The following is a 24,615-nucleotide window of genomic DNA, read 5'->3' as shown; positions in this document are numbered from 1 at the left end:
GATGTTCCATTTAAAAAAATTGAAGTGACCTTCACGTGACCTTCAAATGACTCTTCAAGGTCAAACCAATGATACCATCTTATGGCCCCCTCGAAACCATACAACTTTTGTCTAAAACATTTTTCTCTATCTTGCTTATTTTTCGAGTTATTTGGCTGCCTAAGTTAAAATGGGTCACCCTGTATATAATATATTTTATATATAATTTTATATATACTACAGCTTCATTATGTATGTATACATGTGTGCATGTGTATAATGAAGAGATTATATATAAAATTAAAATTTTTATCAGTTATTCTATTTGTTTTTTAAGCATTTATTTTCAAAAATTTACTCATAATCAATTTTTATTTATATTATCATACCTTTAATATAACGGTAATGTTCAAAAGAAATGTTGAATGATGTATTATAAAGTGATGTATTATACTCAGTATCGAGATGAAGGGATTCTTGTAGAATTTGTACCACAAACAAGTCCATCATCCGGGTACTTGGAAGAGCCTATAGAAAATAGTTTAAATGTATTTACTTAATTAATATTAGATTTAACACACAATAGCAATATGCATTAGGGCTGTTACTTTCTACGTATATGTAAAAAAAATCTGTTATACTCTTATACTCTTAAAATATAGAATAAATAATTTAAAAATATAATATATTAATAACAAAAATGATTACTCGACATATAACTTTAAAATTAATATTTTTAGAATTATTAAAATATATTATATAGCAAAATTATCTTATTACACAATTTCTATATGTATACATATATTATGTGGAATTTAAATGATAATTTTTCTTCTTTTTTATATAATAATTTAAAGTTGGACGAATGAAACATAGTGACTTTGACATACACACACACACACACACACAAAATAAAAGAAACATAAAAATGTAAAAATATTTCAAATCGTATTATCTATGTATGTTGGAGATTTACTTGAAAATTAGCATTTTTTAAAAACTCACTTTTCTTTGTAAATAGAATCTTCGCTTAATATTCTGATTTATAAAAAAAATTACACGCTATAATGGTAAATATTTAACTTTACACAGCCCCAAATGGCTTGACCTTGACATATATTGTCAAGGTCACTGCACTGACAAGTAAAGGTACCCAACTGTCACTCGCGGATTCTAATGAAACTTTGTACAACTTGTAAAACTATGCAAAATAATAGACACGTATTTTTTTTATCTGCGGAGAAGCGATTTTAAGGGCAGAAACAACCCCTCGACAAGTAAACCTACGGAAGTGTCACTCACCGATTTGAATGAAACTTTGCACATTTGTAGAACTATGAAAAATATTTGATACGTATTTTTTTTTTATCGGCCAAGGTTCGCTCTGAAGGGTTGAAACTACCCTTTAAATGTAAAGGGTGGATTTTATGCATCAGGTGGAATAAGTTGAATGTTTCAAGAATTTAAATACTTATAGCGGGTTTCTGGGGTCGCTGAAACTGAATCTGATGTTAAAAATATGGAAATCAAAATGGCCGATCCAATATGGCCTTCAGATACATAAAAAAAGTGTTCTATTCGGCCCTGTAGGATATGGAAATATTGTAAAAAAATGTTAAATTTGAATTTTGGTGTTTCTCAAGGTTTTCGACATCGCTGATCACAAAAACCCGCTATAAGTATTTAATTTCTTGAAACATTCAACTTATTCCACCTGGTGCATAAAATACACCCTTTACATTTAAAGGGTAGTTTTAACCCTTCAGAGCGAACCTTGGCCGATAAAAGAAAATACGTATCAAATATTTTGTATAGTTCTACAAATGTGCAAAGTTTCATTCAAATCGGTGAGTGACACTTCTGTACGGTTACTTGTGAGTAACATCTAAAAGGTTTTAGGCGTCACTCGTTGTTTATTTTAAAGTTTTTCAATATGTTCATTCCTTTATAACTTTCAATATGAAAGATTTATTATTGTACATAGTGCCCAAAAATTCTGTGAACTTTATAAAGCTTCTTTTGTTTAACTTTTAACTTTTAACTTAATAAACAACGAGCGACGCCTAAAATATTTTGGATGTTATTCAGGGCAGTGACCTTGACAATATATGTCAAGGTCGAGTTATTTCGGGATGGCTGTAAAGGTAAATATTTACCATATATACAGGGTGTTTCATTTTAATCCGACCAGTCGAATATCTCGAAAACCAAGCCCGGGAGAGAAAAATATTTCAGACAAAAGTTGTTTGGTTTCGAGGGGGCCATAAGATGGTGACAATGATTTGACCTTGAACAGTCATTTGAAGGTCACATAAAGGTCACCTTAAATTTCTTAAATGGAATACCCTATATATTTTTGCACATTCTTGTAGCTGACATCGAGAGCTTTCCAAAACACTATAATTAAGTACCTTTTCGTTAAGTACTTTTTGAGTTATGAGGCTTGAAATAATTTCTTAATTCTACATAAACCGTAAAATATCTAGTAAAATATTCATTTTTCGATTATCTTACCTTAATACTTTTACGTACAAAATAATGAGAGGAATCAATTGGTGTAAAAAAAACACATAGTTGTTTTGAAGAAAAAATATGTAATTTGCAATTAACAATTCCATATTTTTTCTTAAAAACAACTATGTGTTTTTTTACACCAATTGATTCCTCTCATTATTTTGTACATAAAAGTATTAAGGTAAGATAATCGAAAAGTGAATATTTTACAAGATATTTTACGGTTTATGTAAAATTAAGAAATTATTTCAACCCTCATAACTCAAAAAGTACTTAACGAAAAGGTACTTAATGATAGTGTTTTGGAAAGCTCTCGAGATAAGCTACAAGAGTGTGCAAAAATATATAGGGTGTTCCATTTAAAAAAATTGAAGTGACCTTCACGTGACCTTCAAATGACTCTTCAAGGTCAAACCAATGATACCATCTTATGGCCCTATCGAAACCAAACAACTTTTGTCTGAAATATTTTTCTCTCCCGGGCTTGGTTTTCGAGATATTCGACTGGTCGGATTAAAATGAAACACCCTGTATATATATATATATATATATATATATATATATATATATATCCATCATATTGTTTGCTAGTGAGCAAGTTTTGCGCTAAAGAATGCTTAAAATAACCTGATTGGTGACATATAATCCAAGAAATGCGACAATAGTCTCATTTAACAAAGAGGATAACGGCCAAAGTGGATTTTCATAATAAGAACATTCCTGTATTATTTTATGGGCCATGAAACGGGCAATTTTGATTTTAGTCGCAAAACAATCTACATTGTCATTGTAGATAATATCTGCTTCTCTGAAAATAAAAAAGAATGTTTTATATAATGTTTATTTCTGTTGTATAATAACACATAAAAAATATTGTATTTCCAAATTTATAATTAAATGATTCTATTAAATTAATATATTAATTATATATTATTATTAATGTTTTATTTATAAATGCTCATTACGAAGTAATGCAATATATTGAAAGCGAGTACCGCACTATATATATATATATATATATATATATATATATAACTTTTTTAAATTTTGATTGATAAAAGTGAAAACCTTAATACATATAATACTTATACCTATTCTTATAACTTAATATAATTATTTAATTTACAATTTTATATTTTAATTTGTAATTTTCAATTTTAAGATTATAAAATATATATATTTTAATATTATTCTTCATATAAGTTGATGTACATTGAAGATATAGGTTGTCCAGAAAGTTATTATGGTTTTTAACATTCAAGTTCAAATACGCATATTTTAGCAAGTGAATTTTATTAATTGAAAAGAGAACTATTGAAATTTAAATATTTTTGCCAACGAGAAACAATATTTATTTATTCCTGTAGCATAAAATTCAGATTTCTAGAAGCGACAAACTCTTCGAAGGCGTTTTTGACAGTAGCTTTATTGTTAAAGGTTTTCCCCTGCAAGAAATTGTCGAAATGTTTAAAGAAGTGATGGTCAGTTGGTGAGAAGACCGGCGAATACGATGGGTGAGACAGAGTTTCATGGAGCTTCATAGCTCAATTGATTAATGCAGCGTCGGTTGTACGGCGTGTAGTCGAACATTGTCGTGTAGAACAATTGGAACTTTTCTGTTGACCAACACCGAACGCAAACGTGACAGTTCCTGATGCATTTTGCCAATTTCTTGACAGTACCTCTCTGCCGTGATAATTCCGTCCGAATTTAAAAAGCTGTAGTGGATTATCTCGGCTAACGACTACCAAATAGTCACTATAATCTTCTTTTAATACAATTTTGGTTTAGGAGAGTGTTTTGGCGCTCCATCATGGTCTAACCATTGTGCAAAATGTCGACGATTATCGTACAAGATCCATTTTTCATCGCACGTTACAATGCAATCGAGAAACGGATTATTTTGTTTGCGCAAAATCAATGCAGAACACACTTCAAAGTGACGATTCTTTTGATTTTCGCTCAATTGATGCGGCATCCATTTGTCGAGCTTTTTTGTTTTTCCAATTAGTTCCAGGTAATCAGAAACAGCTGACTTGCTTACGCCAAGTTTTAGTTCTCGAATCGATGTGCGTGACTGTTTCAACGAACACCTTCAAGTGGTCGTCGTCAATAATCGCAGTCGTCCAGAACTTTTCAATTTCAAGGCTCCCATCTCCACTGAAATTTGCGGAAACCACCATTGCATTGTACGTTCATTAGCGGTTCTTAGACCAAATGCATCGTTAATATTGCGAGCCTTTAGCTGCTTTACGATTCATTTTGAATTCATATAAAAAAATCGCTGGAATTTGCTATTTTTTCATTCTTAATTTCATAGTTTAAATAAAACGCAAACCAATATCAAAATAAAGTTATTTTTATTAAAATGTAGAGCGAAGTGTGCGCTTTTAAATTGATATAACATAGATACAAAAGAAAGACAACGTAAAAAAAGCGCCAAATTTTAAACAAAAATCGCAATAACTTTCTGGACATATAATAAACTGGACTAATAATAATCGATTAGATATGTTTCTCGTCTCTTCATACAATTTTACTTACTTTTTAAAATATATTCAAGTAATATTTTAAAAATAGAGAAAAGATATGTAAATAATTTTAGTTACCAAGAATTGTGTTATCCTTTTTTTCATCTTCGAAATATATTAATTTTTTATAATTGTATAGTTACCTGTAAAGAATAAGGCCCAGATTTATGATGCTTTCGTTTTGAAAATCCGGAAGTGCAACATGATTTATTTGCCAAGTTTTATTCAAACGTTTCCATTTATCGAACAAGTACGATGTTATATTTTCAGCAAATTCGTGTGCAAATTCGCAGTGCATTCTACACCACATATTAACTCTGACACCTTCATTTGTACCAGGCATAAGAGATAAATTAATTCGGTTAGTCAGAAATAAAAGATAAATAGGCTTTACAAGCGTATTAAAATGTGTCTTCGTCATGTGTTTATCATTCGTTTCTATTTTTTGTATCGGTATATTTGATAAAACTGTATAGTTTTGATAATGTTCTACAATAATATCATAGATGGGCCTATCATTGGGCATGGTGGTTCTTAAAGATTCGGGCAAAGACGGAACCATGTGTTGGATCCCAATATCAACATACGTTGCCAACCTATTACATTTAGAAATATGAATTAACAATAATAAAAGACACCGCAAAAACCTTATGCAAAAGTGGTTTCAATGAAATTGTATAAAAGTTGCATATATTTTAGTTGTGCGAGATTCATAAAATGTTTATTTTAGCATATACAGGTACAAAATAAATATTTATAATTAATATTTAGCATGAAAATTTAATAAAATTAAAATAAATTTCAATATAAAACAGTATTAGAATAATAACTTTTTTAAATTGATTTTAATTGATATATTAGCAACGATTCCGTACATAATTTTATACAAGTTAAAGAAACTGCTTATTTTAGTTTATTAAATGAAACACATATGTATATATGTCTTAGTTATTTTTTAGCGAAATTAGTATTGTTTCTAAATAGTACGGGTATGTGTAGATGCACGTTTAAATACATGAAATAGCTGACTACTTTAATTAAATTAATTTTTATTTGCAGCTTACATTCATTTTAATAATAATGATAATATTAAATTGCAAAATTTTTACTAAAAGATGTTAAGAAACATATAATTAAGAATGGAAACATTTCAGATACGTACATGTCTATGTATAAATGTATTTTTCTTAGAAAATACTTTTTAAATAGAAATGAAATGCTGCACCAGGGCTTGTTCATAAACATCGTGAAATAACTATATATTTAACATTTTAACAGTTACTTACCGCTGTCGCTCATCTCTTTTATAAAAGTTTTTTAGGCCTGTATCTTCAGTTATATTATAAACTAATTTTATGATGTAATACCCTGGCAATAGATCATTAGCGAATATATATTTGACAATGTTTTTCTCAATGTCATACATAGATTTTTCCGATGGATAAATGATCGGATTTTCATTCATAGAATAATGTGGATAATAAAACATAGTTAGACTAATATTTTTTACGTGTAAATACAATAATATGCTTGATGTTGAATTTATAATCTCTATACGTATACTGCAGTTGCTGACAAGAATATTTTTTTCGATATGTGTAAAGATGATATCATATTGTTGCGGTAATATATAATTCGAGTGCCTGTTTAACTCTTCTTGAGATATTTTAATTATCTGATCATCGGTTAAAAAAGCCGCCGCGACGATGATTGTTAAACTGCTACTTAACAATAGTTTTAGAAACATGATACTATTTTTATCTTAGATATCTGTAAAAATATATTTTTGTTAGAAAGTACAAACAGACAAATTAAACACAGCACTGTCTCTACCATGATTTAGTGGAAAAGAAGGAATTAAGACAAATATATAAAAATAAACTTAATTTTGAATGACTTACTCTGTATAATGAGATATACCACAAATGCTATGCAAGTGTATGTTTCGTTACAATAATTAGCTGCAATAAATTAATGTTTTATCCACTATCATTGTAACATGAAAAATATATATGCGCACTTATGATTTCTTATTATTTCGAGAAACTTCCAAAGACTAACAACACTTGGCGATATTACAATAAATGTGTATGTCATATGTAAACACACAACTTCTGAGGTCGTTAACAGACGTTTCGATCGAGAAACGATATGTAATAGCAAAGCACGGTGCCGTTTTTCCCACTCCAAATTCGTGCTATCGATCGAGCGCCGTAAGATGACAGAACCGTCTATTTCGCGTTGGTCTGAAGCAAAAGAGGCTACCGTTACGTAGAATGCAAAAATATCTGTAAATATATATATTTGAATTCTTTTATACTATTTAAAAGTAGTATATTCCTTTACCAAAAATTTGAGAATTTTTATAATTTACAATATACATTCAAATGAAATTTTATATACTATATTATTACGAGAGTGTATCGGTAAGTTATTTTTGAGCAAGTTAATGAAAAAATGTAACTTATTAACGATAGAGTATAATATTACAGTATTGTACATAAGAGAATATAAATGAATAACTATTATTTTTTAGGTTTTTGTTCACTCTTTCAAATTTATATGGTGGATATATGAATAAAACAACGGGAAATCTCTCAAATCGATCAAATCAATAATCGTGTCATTCTTATAACGAAGCAGATTTTTAAATTAAAATTGAGAAAGATTTTTTTATACTGTGGAATAAAAATATTATAGAGATTGCGTGCTCCAAGAATTATTCCATATAATTTATTATTAAATTAAAAACATTAGTAGTACATTAATAAAACACATTCGTAAAGAATACTTTTTATAGGATTTAAAATATTAATAACATATGTTAATATAACGCACTAATTTGTTAATATTTATGTACAAATATATTTAAATATTAATTATATGTACAGTATTTTATAATATTAATTACACATATAATATTTTATTACACAACATTCGTAATTATTTTACATTATATTAAAATTATAATCTATACTGTAATATCATCCACTATTAAATCACATATATATTACACATTAATATACATATATTAATTTATGTGTATTAGCAAGTAATAATTAATGCAATACTAATATACATATATTGATATACATTATTAATACAATAAAAAACTTAAGAGATGTTAAAATAAGTAAATAAATATTAAAATGTAATTTTATAGTTACTGAGTTACTATATTAATCATTCAGAATTCAGCTTGTTTTTATAATATCAACAAAATATATTAATCTACGTATTAAAATATAACTTTCTCTCATTTGCATAATTAATAGTACAATTTAATGTCAGATTTGCAGAGCGATAAGAAAATCTGTAATTATGCATGAAGTATTCTTATAATACAAAAGCATCGAGTATCATTGCAGGATAATTAAAATCGTACCCAGTATAATTAAAATCCTAAGAAATTAAAACGCATTTTATTTTGCATATTACTCAGGGACATGATGTTGACAACACATGTCAAGATCAAAATCAGTATTGGAGAAGTAAAGATGAATATTTATCAGAATTATTAATAAAATTATACCAGCAAAGAATCTAATTAGAAGCGATAAATATCATTAACTCCAAGTAAATTTAAATGTTAAATGGAAATGTTACATAACTTTTCAGCACGATTGTGACAGTGACGAAATAAGACTTCCGTCTATCAAGCGACGCGGTAGCGCCGCGACGCCAAGTACATAAAAAACTGATAATAAATTTGATCCGAGCATTGAGAGTCACTGTTCTCGACGCGGCGTTACCAAGTAGCTTATCCGGAATTTTACGTTTGAATGACGTCACATAAACTTTCGATTGAAATATTTTAGAAACTAAAGCCGTAATTAAAAATCTCTAATGGCATTTTTCTTATATAATGTGAAAGCTTTCGATTGTGACCAGTTTGAATAAAATCGGTGCAGTCAATCCCGAGAAATGATAATCGCATGTCAGAATTGTGACATTTTTCATTTTCATTCATAAGGTTCAGACTCATGAACGTATCTTCGCACGCACACATTCAAAGCGATTTTGTCCCTCAAGCTGCGTTCATACCGCGTATATATGATTATTCGCTTTAGTGTGCAAAAATGCTTTAAGAAACAAAACCATTTATGTACATGTGTGTGCATACGTGTGATATGTGTATATGTGTGTGTATACGTGTGAGAGATTAATTTATCGCATAACAATTTTCAAAAACCTCTTGGGGGTAAAATCTAATCTATCTCGAAAACGGTATCACAAAAATATAAAAATTGTGCCGTTAGATAAGACTTCTAAGGAGACTAATTTATCGTATTATAACAATATTCAAAAACCACCCCTTGGGAGTGAACTCTAGAAAATGATATCTAGAAAATGAAACCTTGTAAAAATACGCGACTTATCTTTAGTAAAGATTTTTAAAAATATGTATATATTTTTTGCAGAAATAATATAAATTTTTACAAAAAGGTGGTGATATCCCTCTAGAAACAACCTTATAACGGTAAAATAAAATGCGTCAAGTATATAAAAAAATATTTTTAAAAAATCTAACATATATTTTCTGTAGAAATATTATTTTTTACAAAAAACAGTGAGATCCCCTTAAAAAAAACCTTATAAAGGTAAAAAAATACGCCAAGTACATAAAAAAAAATCAAAAAATCTAAAAGAGTGATAAAAATAAAATATTTAAAAACCGATATCAATACTATTAGCCGAGATAAATACTATTAGCCAAGTACAATAAATTATGTGATATTAATTCGTAATCGATACTAAATGAGTTAAGATTACTTTAATTCCTAAAGCATTTTTTATATGATGTATATAATTTAAAAAAGTTTTACACAAATTCTAAATCGCATAAATGACCTTCAGGAAAGTAAGATATGAAAGTAAGTAAGATATGAAAACTTGGCGTGCTCCCTCTCCCGCTCCGTCGTTTACATATCTTGAATAAAATAAAAAATTTGATTATACAATATACATATAAACAATATATATTTGTTAATCCTTTCATTTAGTAAGTACAATATACATTTTTATAAAATAAGCTTTAGACTACGAATGTGCAACAGGCAGCCTGTGAGTCAGAAACGACCTGCGAAGCTTTTCAATCCGACTTACAACAATTAAACTTTACTTGCAGAGAAAATAAAAAAACTCATAAAAAAAGAGATTTCACTTTGCCTAATCTCTATGTGATGATTTCCAAGTAATACAGAGGAGACAAGATATATAAGTTCGAAATTTAGCTACGCGCGTGCGCGGTCCGTAGTGTAATTTTAAATTTTATATTGAGCCCATCAAAAATCTAGCTTTTTCCTGTTTTAAACTGTATGACTTAAATACGGGGCCAAGTTTTCATATCTTACTTCGACCTTAAGGTCATCTATGCGATTTAGAATTTGTGTAAAACTTTTTTAAATTATATACATCATATAAAAAATGCTTTAGGAATTAAAGTAATCTTAACTCATTTAGTATCGATTACGAATTAATATCACATAATTTATTGTACTTGGCTAATAGTATTGATCTCATATCGGTTTTTAAATATTTTATTTTTATCACTCTTTTAGATTTTTTTTTTATGTACTTGGCGTATTTTTTTACCTTTATAAGGTTTTTTTTTAGGGGATATAAATTACCTGAGCAATTTTTCCGTAGCCGCCTGATATCTTATCGAACGTTGTTCTCTCTTCTTTTTGTAGATTCTTCATGGCACTCAAAGAACACTCGCGAAAACAATCAATCACGCAATTATAATTGCACTCGCACTATTCATTAAAATATGACAATTGTGCAATACTTCGCACGATACTCCCCCGATCATGCAAAATATGTTTTAATAAATTGTTGATGTTTTACAAACACAGAATTGGATCTTGACAAATATTAAAGTAAGCGATTAAATACGACTGTATTTATTATTAAATGCATCGCAAAACGCCGCTTGGCTTGAAACTCCGTTCTTTACTTGCGTTAATATTTTTATTTTTGTTAATAATCGAGAAAAAAAATGTCAGCAACTTTATCCCGATACCGAAGGACATTATATAAATCAAATTAATGGTTATTTAAAGCGCAATAATAATGAGAATTATTTAACCGCGCGAGGAATTATCGCAAATTGTAAAATTATATGGATTGCTTTTGGTTCTTTTTAATAGTTATGACAAGATAATACAACAATATATGAAAGAATTTGTAGCATAATCTTTTTCCTTGAGATCCACTCGAGAATCATAATAAAGTGATCGCGTGTGTAAATAATATAATATGCTACACATACTGTAAAAGACAAATACCAAATACTGCATGACAATTAGATTCTATTAACGATATATCTATTAACGATTCTAATAACGAAATATTTTTAACATACTTGTCATATAAAATATACATAAAACTGCTACATACAAAAATATTCTGTTCATTAAATTTTAAATTAATTATTCATAAACTCTTTTTGATATATATCATACTTATAATATTATAAAATTATATTTATAATATGTATTATCGTGCGTCTCGAAGAATAATAGTCGTAGAAAGAATACTACGCGAATGATAACAAGGCCACCGAATGTAAACATTAACGCGAATATAAACAGATGCCATTAAATTGATGCCTAAGATTATTAAGATTACGCCGCGATTATTCTTTACAAAAGATTAGAAGTTACCTTGCATTATTAATTAATTTTAACAATAAATAAATAAGTAAATATATTGAGTCAACAACAATTTATCGAACCAATTATTTTGCGTTATGTATTTATGTATTTAAAATAAAAATCGAAGCGAGGAATTATGAAATTTTACGAATGATTATTGTTTTCTTTTACGACGCTTGTATACGAATATAATTGTATCGCATTTCCTTTCAACTATTAAATGTCTATTTAGATAATTTTCATATTAATTTTCATATTAATTCGATAATAAATAAATCGCAGAATCGAATAATTCAAGTAATGAAAAATTATACATCGATAGTTAATTAATAATTAATTAAAAATTTATTAACAGGATATTTTATATTTTAACGCGGTTATTTTATGTAATTATTAAAATTAGCGATTATCAACTTGCGCGATTTATCAATTTCGCGATTGAACTATGTACGATCGTCAACTTGCGCGATTTATCAATTTCGCGATTGAACTATGTGCGATCGTCATTTGCGTGTTAACTTACGGCATAATATAAAATAAAATGCATATGATAAACGTGTCGAGAGTATCATACGAAGTGCCATATAACTGTAAGAAAAACTAGTTTTACGAGAAATTGGATGGAATCACTATCGAAGGCTATCAAGTTAGAAGAACTTGACAGCGTATAATACATCTTGCTTAACGTACGAACGACAGAAGAATAATAATCTGACCTCTGCGCATCTTTGTCCTTTTCCCCCCTCTCCTTTCTACCTCATTGTGGTGAAACAGATTTTAGCAGTAGTGGGGGTGCGCCCCACTATCACAAGAAATATTGAGAGTCGAGAGGAGAAAAGGACAAAGACCGATGCGCGCAGAAAGATACATTATTATTCTTCCATCAACCTCCGTACGATAAACAAGGTGTTTTACGTGTTATCAAATTACTACGTCATATTGACATATCAGATTTGTTGATATTAGCAAGTAAGTAAACCAATATATTTTACTATTTTATATTGATCGATGTATTCTTATGAGTAATGCTTGATTAATAGAAATTAATCATGAGTGCTATATAGTAATATAAGCTATATAGTAATATAAGCAGTATTAAAGGATGTATATATGTATAAAAAATATATATACATATAAAATAATTATTTGTGCGTCCGTGTGTGTGTGTGTGTATTGTAAATTTATTTATTTAATTTCTATAGCTATTAATATCGAAGGTTTTGTAAGAGAGGAGTATATTTTTTGGAAAATGAGTATTTAAATATTATATATATTTATTTTTAAATAAGAGAGAGATATATAGCATTCCTAATGTCTTCTTATCACAAATGTATGAAAATTGCATTCCTATATATAAAATTCGAATTTTGAAATGTTTGTTTCTGTGAAATTACATTTATTAGATTAACTATAAATATTGAAGCTGCTCGATAATTTAAACTTTTGTTTCTATTTAATATTATTTACTTAACATTTTGTAACAATTTGTTTTTGTGAAAAATGAAATCATATTTTGTTTAACACTTAATTTAAAAAGAGAGAGGTAAAATATTGATATCTTTGTGTAAATTTTTACACAAAAATACCAATATTCTATCTCTCTTTTCTAAATATTAATTAAGTATTAAACATAAAATTTTTTGATTTAATTTTTGAAAAATCATTATGTAAAAGTTTAAAAAAATAATTGAACAAAGAAGGGAAAATTTCTTTATGATATATGTATATGTTTTATTAGTATAAACAGGATTAATTTACTTATAAAATTTGCTATTAATCAATTTGATACAGAATCGATTGATCGCTGTAATGTATATAAAGTTCTTGCGTATAAAAGAGAAATTACTGTTTATAAGCAGTAATTTCAGTTTTATAAAACTGCTTTAAAAATAACTGCTTATTGATATGTATTATAATAAATTTTAAATATTACGCAAATTATGTATATAAAATTATTTAATCATTTGTATGTAGATATCTCTTTCTCTTGAGAAACGAGAAATTTTCAACGATCGAAAAGATTCGTGATCACAAATTTTGAAGATGTGTTGTTGTCATGCGCTGTTACATCAATTTTCTGTGGAGTTATTACCGCGGAATACTCGTGAAATTACATAAAACTATTATTAAATCTCTTGCTTTATGAATGAGTAGCGCGAACGCGCATTGTCAATCACGTGAGCCACGTGGTCGCGCGACGCTACAACAAATCATATGATTGAGCGTCGTGGAGTTTGCTGCCACCGTAAATGGAATCGCGTTTAAAAAGAAATAAATATCATGCACATATGCCCTTTATCTATCTATTTTTGAACATCGCCCCGTTTTTAAAAGGATTCTAAAGATCATCTTTTTTTCATTCATTCTTTTTTCCACTCATTTTCACCTGTTGATGATCGGTTAGAATAGACCCACCTTTTTTCGAGTCAGCGAGCTAACTGAGCGTTGTCGTGTCGCGTGATTCGCGTGATGTCTCTGCTCATAAATTATCAATACTCCGAAGAATTGCAACGAGTTGAATCAGATTGCGCATAAAAGTCAAGAATGCAGTGTGATAGCAATCTACATTATATATAAATATAATACATATGTAATATTCTAAATTTATTTTGGATCAATTTCAAATTTTTGTTTGTAGCATATATAACACTGGCAAAAATTTTTGAATCTCCATGATTTTTTAAATTATTTTCTTTGTTAATTATTTATCTAAACTTTGTATTTTATTACAATATATTTTATTACAATTTATTACAATATAGTTTATTACAATTTTATTCGTTTTACATATGTATATAATTATTTGCTTATTAGAGGATTTATTAGCAAAATTTACATTTCTAATTGCTTGAAATGTTCCAAATTTCGAATTATATTATTCAATAGTAGACTTTACATATGGCACGATAAATATCTTACAACAATTTGATGTTGACTTTGTGTTGAGCTTAATTAGAAAAATATTGTTAATTAAGTAATAAGAACAATAATTTTTTTAAGAGAAATTTTTTTTTAATATTTATGATTAATCTCTTATATTATTTATTTATTATTTATTACTTGTTTAGTATTTGAGGACGTTAAAGAAAAATTTAACAGACATATTAAAATTAAAAATATATATATAAATATATACAAAATTTTAATTTCTTTTACAAGAAATTATTTTATTAACAAATACAATAATAATAAATAATCTTGTCACACAGAAAATAAAAAAGGTTTACTAAAGAAATGATAATTTCACGTTATATCCGCAAATATATCCGGCGATAATATTGACGATTATCATAATTATCATAATTATCATAATCATCGCGAATATCTTTCCTGTACATTCCTATGCATACAATGATAATTGCTAATTATCTCTCAGCGCATACGTGATACGCTCAAAGAGAAACAGCGATTGTATGATAATTCTTTAAATCATTTTAATGTAATTTTTTCGCCAAATTTCGCGTGTTATAAATATTGGTCAGGGGGTAAATATTTCTTATTCTTAAATTTTTTTTATAGAAAATTTACTTGGTGCAACTATTTCTCGATAAATTAATCCAATCGAGCTGAAGGTTTTATTAAATCGATAAAATAATTATAGCCGACGCGGAGTCTAGTCTTTAAATACAGAACTCTCAATAACAAAATATGACTTGTCAGCATCGATCGCGATCTACTTTACAATTATTTGGCGTTTCTTTGGTCGTGTCTTATTTTTGCCGACATGTGATAGAGAATCCATTCGAGGGCAACATCGGGCGATCGATACGTCATCGAAATTGGGTATTAGAGCGACTTATAATTCGTTGAACTGCTTGAGGACGAGGACGATGAAGGGGCGCCTGCCGAACTGTACGAGCTCGAGCTGCTGCCGGGTGAATAATAACTGTAAGCAAGATTTTGGGCTTCCACACTATTGGTTGGCGTCCAAACGCGGGAATACGGACCGTTGCCGTCCCACGTATTGACGGGGTCGTAGCTTGATGTCGTCGAGGACATAGGTGGAGCACCATATATTGATGCCGGTTCCATAGACATTCCTACGATCGAAAAATTTTACTTTATTGTATATTGATTGAAAAGATAAAATGCATATGTGAAATTTTTTGCATGCAACTATTAAGAGATATTATTTGCCTTAAAAATTGAACGTAAACGTTTAAATAACTTTCCTTCAATATATTAAATATTGGAATTGTTTAAAAATTATTCAATATTTTTATGAGAAAATGAAACAATTTTTATGAAATTAAATAGAGAAAATAAAATTATTGCAAAGATTGTAACGTGAAATAGTTGCAAGCCTACTCATATAACACATACAATGAATATAAAATATTACACAATTCTCGATATAAAGCATTAGGGATGTTCGTATAAATACATACCTGCCGGCATCATCATGCCACCTTTCTTGAAGAACTGCAAAGCGACAAATCCGATCACGATGAGAATAGCGAGCTTCGACAGGACAAGAGCTTTTAATGCCTTTAATCCAATAATGGCGACAAAGATGGGCATTAGAGCTTTCAACTTCAATTTCAGCAACAGCAAGAACGGTAGTAAAAGCTTTTTCTTCAAAAGTCCTCGAGCTTGACTGGTGGCTACGTCATTATTCTTAAACTCGACGTCAAGATCAATCAAACTTCTGCTAGGCTTATATTTTAAACTAGCATCGACAAACGGCAAATCAACCCCATAATCGAAACTCTTCATATACTTGATAGTTCTGGCAACAATCGCCTCGTCGACGGTTTCGAGCGATCTCGCTTCTGTGGTAGTTCCCAACTTTTCATCGAGGTAACTCAAAACTTGATGCTTCAAACAGGATATCCATGATTCCGCCTTTATGCACTCATTTAAGGAGTTCGTTAACAAATCTTGATTGGCCGCGCAAGATCCGATCAACAGAACGATCGCGCTTATCGATGCTATCAATCGCATATCGGGATCCTTTTCCTTTCTTCGATGTCTTGCGGAAAATTTTTCGAATCGTTTCTTTTTCCACTCACCGCGCGATATCGCGTGTCAATAAAAAAACAATCGATCGTCCACCCGTGCGAGCGACCGATGATCGAACTGCGACTGACGGAGGAGTGGCCTGCCCCTTTTATTTAATTTGTTCCCCTTGAAACTATGTTATTCGGTCACGCATGCCGGGAATCGACGATCGAAGGGAAATTATTCAAATTTCACTGGCATAGAGCGTCGTACCATCACCCTCTTCGTCGAACCCCCGCGAGTCTCTTTTCCATTCACTCGGGCAAATACGCGTATATGTACGTGTCGATTGTTGCGCGACGCGTACGTCGTACACGATGGCATGCGACGCATACAGGAAACGGAACTTGCGTCTGGCATCTCTTTTCGCCTGTGTTCTTATCTGCCTCGTTGTAAACTGCCGTTTAGCGGCCCGTATGCCTTCTATGATTACGAGATTAACAGAATAAGTAACTGTCATCCCTGTAATACTCTTGAAAACCGCAAGTATTGTATAATGAAATTTTAAAGAGATGCACATGCGATGCTTCTATATCATGTTATATTGTTATATTGTTTTCTAATGATTACAGTGATTTATGCGTTGTGATTATGGTGTTGTACACTTGTCATATAATTTCATAAATCACAACGAAAGAAGTGTAAATATAATATGTGTAAATTTTATTATAAAGGAACAATGGTCTCTTGCTTATGAAAATGTTGGGTATAAGTTTATGCACTATTTTTATTTTATTTTTTATAGAATATAGGATGAATTTGATTTAAATACCAATTCATAAATATATGCAAAATTATAATATTTTATTTATTTTTGTATTGCTTACGTAATATTTGCTCTCTTTAATAAAATTTCTGGACATTTATTTTAATATTTCTAAAATAATAATAAGTGTTGTGTTATTTGCTAAATAGGAGTTTAGATTTTGTAGTTTAAATATCAAATAGTGTTGAAACAAATGTAAAAAGTCAATAATAATCATCACATTATTATCATATAAAATCTTTATCATCTATAGTTAAATGAGATTGCAAATATAAATATGAAATTCACTTATCATTTTTCATTCACTTATCAATTTTTTTATTTCCTTTAATTTATTATATTAATTATCTTATTTTTTCTCTTTAAAATGCACTTATTATTTTGTCACATTTTTATTAGAGCCTAAATAACTTTTATAAATTAATTTAATTTTAATTATTAAAAGTTATTAGATTTAAGTTTTAAAAAAATTTTAATTTTTATAACAACACGTTTTATTTTATATTTATAATTTATTAATCCTTAGACACGGTTTTGGTGTGTACATTAAAATAACATTTTCTTTTTCCTATGAAAATTGCAAGTCACATAATATGTTAAAACAGTGAAATGACTTTCAAAGTAGTGACTTCCAATTAACTTTCGTAAAAGACGAAAGTGATCACATGCGTGTATGTAGGTCTCTTATAAGTATCTTATAAGTGTCTCTGATTTGGATTGCAAAAAGCATTTTTGTAGGCTTAAAAAGAAACGCTAATCTAACAATAAGATGATATCATATAAATGAAAGAAACAGGATATGTTACACAAATCTTAGATAATTTCTATATGAATTTCTATATAAAATTGAAAGATCTTTCTCTCTCTCCCTCCCTCTCTCTCTCTCTTATATTATCAAATCAATTGCAATATAATGTAAATATATATGTATTTATACAAAAATATAAAATATTTAATATAATATAAAATATTTATTTAATTTTTTATTTTCATAAATAAAAAATGAAACAATAAAACATACATATATATACAAAAGGAAATAAAATCAAATTATAAAGATTATTATATAGAGCTATAATTTATATGCAACGTTTCATGCAACGTTTTTTCCCAAAATTGTGAGAGAAATTCATGTTTTAATAATAAAGAAAATTTACAAATTTAACAGAATACATTTTTTTATGTACGAATAAATTTTTCTCTCTAATTTTACTTAAATTATTAAAGATTGGAAAAAGCTACCATCGCAAATATTATCATTGCATTTTGCACATAAAATTTGTTACATAGAAAATAGAAAATTTCTTATATATTTAGTTTTTAATGTCCTATTTCTTCCAAATAAATTTTAGCATTGTATGACAAATGGCAGGTTTTCAAATGAGTACGGTACAAAATGACTTGTAATAATAATTTATTAAATAGATTAACGATCTAATTTTGTCTTTTTCCCCGAGTAAATTTTATTATTAAACGTCAGTCGAAATAGTATTGGAAATGCAGGTTTTCAAATAGACATATTATAGTACAAAATGACTTGCAATAATAATTTATTAAATAGATTAACGATCTAATTTTGTCTTTTTCCCCGAGTAAATTTTATTATTAAGCGTCAGTATCGAAATAGTATTGGGAATGCAGGTTTTCAAATAGACATATTATAATATAAAATGATTTGCAATAATAATTTATTAAATAGACAGTAAAAATAGGAAACTAAATATTTTACAAAAGCGTCATTAGGCCGATAGTAACATTACGATTGTGCATGGGCGGAATATGCAAGATTGTGCGCCAACTGCGAAGAGGTCTGATCCTGATCTTGGAAAGATCTGTACTGAGCTTGATACTCCCAAGGTCCATGAGCGATGGGCGCAGGATGAGAATCAGCGGCGATCTTTTTGCAGAGTTGGAAAATGGCCATACCGACGGACACGATAAAGCTGAAGAAGGCGAGCTGCAAGGCATTCCAGGCCTTCAGGCCAAGTACACCGATGGCCAAGGGGATCAAAGTTATCGCCTTCAGGAGGACGAACACGAGAATAGGGATGATGACCTTCTTCAGCTTGGACCTGCGGGCCTCATCGACGGCGCGGCCTTGACCGAACTTAACGTCGAAGGTGAGTTTATCGTCCTCGATATTGCGCGAGCTCACCTTCACGGTGGAGTCTAGCGGCAATTTGAAGGTCACATCGTGAGAGGCCAAGTAGGATTCTACAGTGTCAAGGAAGGAGCTTTCGCTACGAGCGGATACTTCTTCAACAGGATGCGAGTTGCGTGTAATTTCCATTGTTTCGGACACCTGAATAAATCAAGAGAGTGAACTTCGGCGAATTTATCAAAGCACACAATATCTCATTAAAAATGATCAAATAATATATAGCTTGAGAGTAAATAAATTTACAAAATTTTCGATAAACAAAATATAAAACGAGAATACTAGAATAAAAATATGAAAGCTGTGTGAAATACTTTAAAAAGCTAGCATCACTGATATACCTACCTTGAAGTTATCCTTGCTGAAGACTTGGTCGAGCAAATTAAACACCTTGAATTTCATGCAAGCAATTTCGTCGCTCTTTTGCGAGCATTCGGATCTGGATCGATCGACCATCTCGTCCATGGCACTCTTCCAATTCTCGTTCTTGGTTGGTTGCGCGACAGCCAACGCGAATAGGGCGCACAAAATGAAGATCCTCATGGCGCTGGCAGTCAATTATATCCGTTTGAAGATTCGTGAGGAAGGTTCACGTTGTACACCCGATTCGTGGATAATGAATTGGAATGATCGCAACACGACGACTGATGCCAATGGGTTGGGCAGTACGGTATTTATACGAAGGCCTATCTCGTCGAATCGTACAATGCACGTCGAAGAGTCGCGTAGCGGCGCTCTCGAACACTCCCCCACTTCCGTCCGGGTGTGGATTTTCTTTTCGTTCAGTATGGTCTTCGATTATTGAGGCCTCGCCGTGGATCATGCCGCGACTACCTGATGAGGGAGGATAGACTGTGCGAGCGTGAGATCGCGCGACACGTTACACGCGATATCAAATCGGGGTAGCGGTCCCGTCAATATGCCAATAGGTCATACTTTTCGATCATGAAACGCAATGGAATTTATGATATTAATGAGTAGCAGTTTGCTTTCTATCGACGCTATCAGAAGACCTACTTGCAACGATAAACGTTCGTGGAATATTTTTTGACACATGGTCTGAAATTAAATTTTTGATAATGAACGCAACCGGATTTTTAATTGGACTTAGTTTGTCGTGATAGGAAAGCGAACAGAATTAAAAAGTTATTATAAATATTAAAGAAAGAAGAAACTAATCTGTGTTAAAGATTTCGTGGAATATTATAAAGCATCAAACAATTGCATGAAATTAAAATTTTACCTATAATAGATAAATTATTTATAAAGTTCTTAATAAATTTTCATAAATGCGAAATATTAATAATCATATTAATTAATTATTTTCTATTTCTTGAATTGATAAATGACAATTAATAATTAATTCGTTGTCTTATACAATCAATTTATAACGTAACAATAAATGATAGAATTAAATATATCAACAATTATAGGACTTCAAAAAAATAATTAGACAGAAAATTAAAGAGCTATCTACTTCATTTTAGTTATTCTTCTACTTATAACTAGTAATCGAGAATCACATATACATACGTAATAAGACTCCTTTATTTTTGACATCGAAGTCGTAACATTGACATTGAATCGATCATTCATTCATACCACGATCATGACTTTCTATACAATGTTTCGTTCTATCTTTTTATGTTCTCTCTCTCTTTCTTGTCATTATCATCTCAATTTCACCCTGTTAGACCTTATTAAATTGTAGCTCCCGATTGAGCTTAAGGAAAATAGCACGACGGTATATCAGTGATGCGAGTTGCGTGCAAGTTTCTCGCACGAAAATGCATATCGAGTACCATCAGAGACACTTTTGTCTTGCCCGACTTCTTTTCTGTCGTAACAATAAAATGGCAATTGGAATTTTGGGTCAAGTTTGCATAAGCATTCAGGCCGTATAGTTAACAAAATATCGATCAATATCTTAAATGTGTTTTTAATTTGTTTATTGTTGACAAACTAAATTTATATGTGACAACAAAAGCTTGTTAAGGTAGAACACTTTATTATTTTTGTATTTTCTTTTTAAAGATATAGCAAATATTTATGAGAAAAAGTATTATTAATAGTACAGATCATATAAGCATAATAGCTAATAGCTACCTAAAAATTGAGTTTTAACATTTTTATATCATAGAAATCTTTATATATAATCTTTTATTTTATTTTTTCACTTGTATTTATATTTATACATAATCGCTTTCGTATATTTTTATGTATTATATATAATCTTTGTTAAAATGTTTACTTGTTACCTCGAGTTAAAGTGATAATTGATTCAAATATAGTTGTTTAAGTTCGCATATTATGCGAAAATATAAGGCAAAGTATTAACAAACATATTACTTCTTCTATTTTAATATATTTTCATATAACATTTTTAATATTTTTCTCTATCTTTTTAAAGAATTCATTATTTTCTGTTATTAAACTTATGAATATTAAAGCAATAATATTCTTACAGCTACATTTTAAAGGAAAAGAACATAAGTTGCATTAAATTGAAGAAGATTGAGATAAAAATAATCAACAAGAATTGATTGATTGAGAACAATATGAAAACTTTTATTACATGTAAGTAACGCAGATGAAATATACATACTAGATGTAATCAATAAATATTAAATAAGTCTATGAGAATGATGATCAATTTTCTACGTTATTTTATTTTCTATAGGCTCTGTAAGGTCCGTGAGGTGCGGTATCCCAGTGAGGTGGATGTTCGATAGGGGGATGTCCGTAGTGAACAAGTTCGTAAGCGACTTTCGGTTTAGTCAATTTGAAGATCAACATCGCTCCACTGAGGACCAACGATAGGAGACCCAGAGTTAGCGCTTTCCACGTCTTTAAGGCGATCAGAGCAAGAGCAAGGGGTACTAAAGCGGTAGCTTTGAATTTGAGACCAAGTAAGAATGGTATCATCACCTTCTTGACGAAACCACGACCTGCAAATATATATTAAAATCAATATGTTTCTCAAGAAATATTGTGTTCTAAAAATATAATATTCTCACGATTATTTTTCTCTGTATTTTTCTCTTATATGTTAATGAAAAAAATTATAGATAAAAATATGTGTATTATGTGTCTATTATTTGTTGTTAATTTACCTTGTCCATTAGAAGAATCACTAAGAGGGACTGTAAGACTCCTTGGCACGCTATCAACTAAAGATCTAGGAACAATGTTTGATTCTGCTATTGCTTCTGGTAGTTTAACTTCAAGTTGGTGGCTCGACAGGTAAGCATCCAATTTCTCGAGCATCAATGTTCGCAGGAGTTTCCTCTTTGATGGATCTGTGGCATCATACTGCGAGAGATCTTCCGCACTATCTGACGTCGCGTCACGGGATTTAACTAGCGCTAAATCCTCCGTAATTGCCAATCTGTCTTGTTTCACAGCATCGGTGAGGTGAGCCAGCACCTTCGGTTTGATACAAGATAACATGGATTCACTATCTGCGCATCTGTAACATTTGAAATTTATATGTGAAATGAAACATTTAAATAATCTGTTCTGATTCAAACAATTTGTAAATTATGACTTTATATGATGCAAATTAATTTTTAATAATTAAAATGATAGATATGAGGATATATTAGGTTATATTATAATTATAACATACCTGTGATAAATTTTTTGTAAGACATTGACGGTTGTCTCTGATTGTTGCGCACCAGTGAAGGTGGCCAGTAGAGCTATTGACACAAAAGTGGTTAAGAGCCTCATGGCGGTATCACCGATTGGTTAAAGACTAAACACCGAATGCCAGTACGAACGAACTCAACGGGGTTTTATAGGCGATGGCATTCGCGTACGTTCGACGAATTTTGATTAGGGACGTGTTACTGGCTGGCCGAAAGAAAAGAAGAAAGCCTTATTATCTAGGATGTCGATGGTTTCACAAACTATAAGCGCCCTCTCGTCCCTCTGAAATGATTTCGATTTCGACATCCATATCATATATTATTATACTTCCATTTTTAGAATATGTCCACTCAGTGAATGGATACTCAGATAAATATGTTGATAAGTGAATACTCAGATAAATATATTGACGCAAATTGTATTCAATAAATGTCGGTAAAGTCACGATAGTTTTGATAAATTCGCGATTTTCTTATATATTTCCGCAACATAATATTTATGAAAAATTGAAAGGAAAAAATGAAATTTATCTTTATTTTTACCTTTAATAAATTTACACCTTTAATAAATTTATCAAACCTTTTTACACACTATTTATATATAAAATTATATTAATACAAATATTAATATGTCTACATTACAAATGATAATTAATTTGTTTAATTAATTATTTTTAATTATTATTAATTTTATATATAATTAATTATTATTAATTATTATTAATTTATTTTCTCAGATTTACCGACATAAACATTTTTTAGCGAAATAGAAGTTATTTAAAGTAACATTTTTCATTATTATATATGTGATTATTATACATATATTTGAATTGATATTGATTTGTAAGAATTTCGTAAAATTAGTTCAAGTATCTTGTGTTTATCTAATCAGAAAAAAATAAAAGTATCTTTTTTCAAAATAAATGTAATTGTGTTTTGTACATAATTTTCTTTATTTTAACTTATTATTACAACATTAAATTATATTTTCGATAATATAATTAGATCCTGTTTATATATACAATTCTCTTCACGTGCCTTTTCATACTAACGATTCATACAATTGAAGATAGAATTTTAGCTTTTACTTGATATATAGTCTTTTCATACATATTTTTTATATTATATTGTATTTCAATATGATTATTATTTCGAAATAACTACAGAGCGAAATAACTACAAAAGCGCATATTTAATAACTATAAATCATTTTTAAATTTAACAAAATCAACATGACTGTGTTTAAACTTAATTGGTTGCAATAAAGATTCTGTTGTATGAAGAGTTAGAAAATCAGACGATAGATTTAAAAATAGTGTAAGAGAATCTCAAACCACGAGGACATAAGGAAGAATAA

The 24,615-nt window shown here is 29.6% G+C and overlaps 4 protein-coding genes across 4 annotated transcripts; all 4 read right to left on the bottom strand.

Annotated features, from left to right (window-relative positions):
• Positions 1–263: 263 nt before the first annotated feature.
• LOC145970811 (aminopeptidase A-like) lies at positions 264–7,200 on the bottom strand. Its single transcript, XM_083097804.1, has 5 exons — positions 6,926–7,200; positions 6,311–6,794; positions 5,168–5,620; positions 3,121–3,301; positions 264–507 (listed from the first exon to the last, which is right to left on the bottom strand). Exons 2-5 carry the CDS (start codon positions 6,769–6,771, stop codon positions 355–357), a joined length of 1,248 nt encoding a protein of 415 aa, XP_082953930.1. The 5' UTR covers positions 6,772–6,794; positions 6,926–7,200; the 3' UTR covers positions 264–354.
• An 8,269-nt stretch (positions 7,201–15,469) lies between these two features.
• Osi20 (DUF1676 domain-containing protein Osi20) lies at positions 15,470–16,627 on the bottom strand. Its single transcript, XM_083095937.1, has 2 exons — positions 16,072–16,627; positions 15,470–15,723 (listed from the first exon to the last, which is right to left on the bottom strand). Exons 1-2 carry the CDS (start codon positions 16,625–16,627, stop codon positions 15,470–15,472), a joined length of 810 nt encoding a protein of 269 aa, XP_082952063.1.
• A 2,561-nt stretch (positions 16,628–19,188) lies between these two features.
• On the bottom strand, positions 19,189–20,260 carry Osi19 (DUF1676 domain-containing protein Osi19). Its single transcript, XM_083097263.1, has 2 exons — positions 19,954–20,260; positions 19,189–19,752 (listed from the first exon to the last, which is right to left on the bottom strand). The coding sequence occupies exons 1-2, from the start codon at positions 20,149–20,151 to the stop codon at positions 19,207–19,209; spliced, it is 744 nt and encodes a 247-aa protein (XP_082953389.1). The 5' UTR covers positions 20,152–20,260; the 3' UTR covers positions 19,189–19,206.
• A 1,897-nt stretch (positions 20,261–22,157) lies between these two features.
• On the bottom strand, positions 22,158–23,358 carry Osi18 (DUF1676 domain-containing protein Osi18). The gene is made up of 3 exons (XM_083097264.1): positions 23,237–23,358; positions 22,722–23,077; positions 22,158–22,556 (listed from the first exon to the last, which is right to left on the bottom strand). Exons 1-3 carry the CDS (start codon positions 23,338–23,340, stop codon positions 22,276–22,278), a joined length of 741 nt encoding a protein of 246 aa, XP_082953390.1. The 5' UTR covers positions 23,341–23,358; the 3' UTR covers positions 22,158–22,275.
• Positions 23,359–24,615: the final 1,257 nt, after the last annotated feature.

The sequence above is a fragment of the Camponotus vicinus genome, unplaced genomic scaffold, assembly GCF_025532165.1.
Source record: "Camponotus vicinus isolate PSW18456_S1 unplaced genomic scaffold, iyCamVici1.0 SCAF_4, whole genome shotgun sequence".
Taxonomy (NCBI): domain Eukaryota; kingdom Metazoa; phylum Arthropoda; class Insecta; order Hymenoptera; family Formicidae; genus Camponotus; species Camponotus vicinus.
This window is presented reverse-complemented; position numbering and strand designations above follow the sequence as displayed.